Source organism: Pundamilia nyererei, unplaced genomic scaffold (assembly GCF_000239375.1).
Source record: "Pundamilia nyererei isolate P.nyererei 1_Seehausen unplaced genomic scaffold, PunNye1.0 scaffold00001, whole genome shotgun sequence".
NCBI classification, from domain to species: Eukaryota; Metazoa; Chordata; class Actinopteri; order Cichliformes; family Cichlidae; genus Pundamilia; species Pundamilia nyererei.
In genome coordinates, this window is record NW_005187402.1 from 4,557,378 (window position 1) to 4,559,432 (window position 2,055).

The 2,055-nt window shown below is 43.0% G+C and overlaps 1 protein-coding gene across 1 annotated transcript; it reads left to right on the top strand.

Annotated features, from left to right (window-relative positions):
* her11 (hairy-related 11) lies at positions 1-1,275 on the top strand. Its single transcript, XM_005719934.1, has 4 exons — positions 1-54; positions 269-364; positions 485-566; positions 695-1,275. The coding sequence occupies exons 1-4, from the start codon at positions 1-3 to the stop codon at positions 1,255-1,257; spliced, it is 795 nt and encodes a 264-aa protein (XP_005719991.1). The 3' UTR covers positions 1,258-1,275.
* The last annotated feature ends 780 nt before the right edge of the window (positions 1,276-2,055 follow it).

The following is a 2,055-nucleotide window of genomic DNA, read 5'->3' on the forward strand; positions in this document are numbered from 1 at the left end:
ATGACCAGGAAACTCCAAAACCAAACCCAGAATGATGGGAAGAGCAGGAAAAGGGTAGGAAACTGTATCATTATTCTGTGTTATATTGCATGATTCTTTTTGGGATTAGGAAAACTTTTTATCACTGTAAGCTAATGTTCTTATTCTAAATTGGGTAGACGAGGACAAAGTAGCTTCTTAGCTTTAGCAAAGCAGTGAAGTCAGCATTCGTTGTGTTGAACTTTCATCACATCACTAAAGCAAAGCTTTGTCGTGACCTCTCTCAAAGACTCTGAAGCCAGTTGTGGAAAAGAAGAGAAGAGATCGAATAAATCAAAGTCTAGCTGAACTGAGGCATCTGCTGATGAATGCCACATCTGATCCAGTGAGTAATGTCTGAACAACCTTAACTGTGTATGAGTTGGCAAGTAAGCCATAAATGCAGTGGGAAAAAACGGTTTCTCCTCTCCTTTGTTCTTTGATTTGACCTGTCCATCATCAACAGCGGCTGCAGAATCCAAAAATAGAAAAAGCAGAGATTCTGGACTTGGCTGTTGACTATCTCCAAAAGTGGACTGATAAAAAGGGCCTGAGCAATGGTTAGTTAAGCAAAATCAAACTAAAACCAGCATATTCATGTTCCACTTGTTTATCCCTCACATCTCTGTCTTTTTGCATCCTGCAGACTCATTTGATACTCATGCTCCTTTGGCAGACAGTGGCCACTCGGAGTCCAATGCTCCTCCTCTCTTTGGCAGAGAGAGCGCAGGTTTTCAGCAGTGTGTGGCCCAGCTGACCAGCTACATGCACAGGATAACACCGGCACAGAGAACAAGCCTGATTGAGGGGCTTAAACATCACGCAGAGGGTCTGCAGCTGAAACCAGACTTCAACCAGCGCGCAGCATCTGTGGATACCATTTGCTCATCCGACTCCAAAGAAGATCCTCCCGTTTTGCTTTTCCCGTCTTATTCCCCATTTCAGCCTCTCGCTTGTTCCACGCCATGCCATGACTACCTGAGCCCTCCTCCTTCTCCCTGGCTCTCCCCTTCTTTCTCCATGTATGCCACCTCTTCTTTTGCGTCATTTGCCTCTCTCTTCTCCATCCCCCCCAGCCTTTCACCTCCATCTTCCAACACCTCCTTCTTTAGCTTCTCACCCACAGTTCCTCACTCCATCCTCTCCCCTCTCACCACAATGAGACCCCCCTCAAACCTTCTACACAGGGAAGTGTTGGCACCAAACTCTTCCCCACCCATTTGGAGGCCTTGGTTTTGATGTGGATCAGAGACTGACATGCTGACAGGAGCAGAGCCACCTAGTGGGGATAAATTGCAATTGAGGGTGGAAAATTCTCAAAGCCTTGAATGTACAGTGTACAGATTTTTAAAGTTGCCTATAATGTATTACTATTCTTGTAAATAAATTAAGTTCAAATTCGTAAAGTGTGTATTTGCTTCCTCCCGTGCCCATGTGACATGTCATTAATCTAAATCAATAGCTCCTAAACAATCCTGAACAATGGCAGAGCCATACATTTTTAAAAGAATATTTGTGGCCAGGCTGAGACCAGAAACTGATTTTATTTTATTTGTATTTTCAGCTCTTAATCTGTAAGGGAAAAAACAAAACCAGAACCCAACAACCTTGCAACAGATGCTAAATGTATTTCTCTTTAAAATGCTAATAAGGTAAACTGTAGTAAATTGGGCCATTAGGTAAAGTGGGCCATTCATGGTTTGAGTGTCTCAGCTCTTTGAAACTTAACAGCCAATGATCTCAACAACAGCTTTACAATTAGCATTTAATTTTATTGTTCAGAGTTGTTGAGAGGTGCAGGGCAATTTCTCAGGCAGCCTTAAAATACTTCACAGTGAGTGGTGACATATCAAATCAAATCTTGTTTATAATCTCACTAAAAGAGCTTGAAAACATTATTTTCATGTACATTTTCACAAGTCACAGCAGTAAAGCAACAACTGATGGAGGCCGTGGCAACATCTGGAGGCGTGTTTGCCCAAGAAACACGGGGCAGTTCATCAACCACAGTGCAACAGTGTAGCTCTGGATTGCATC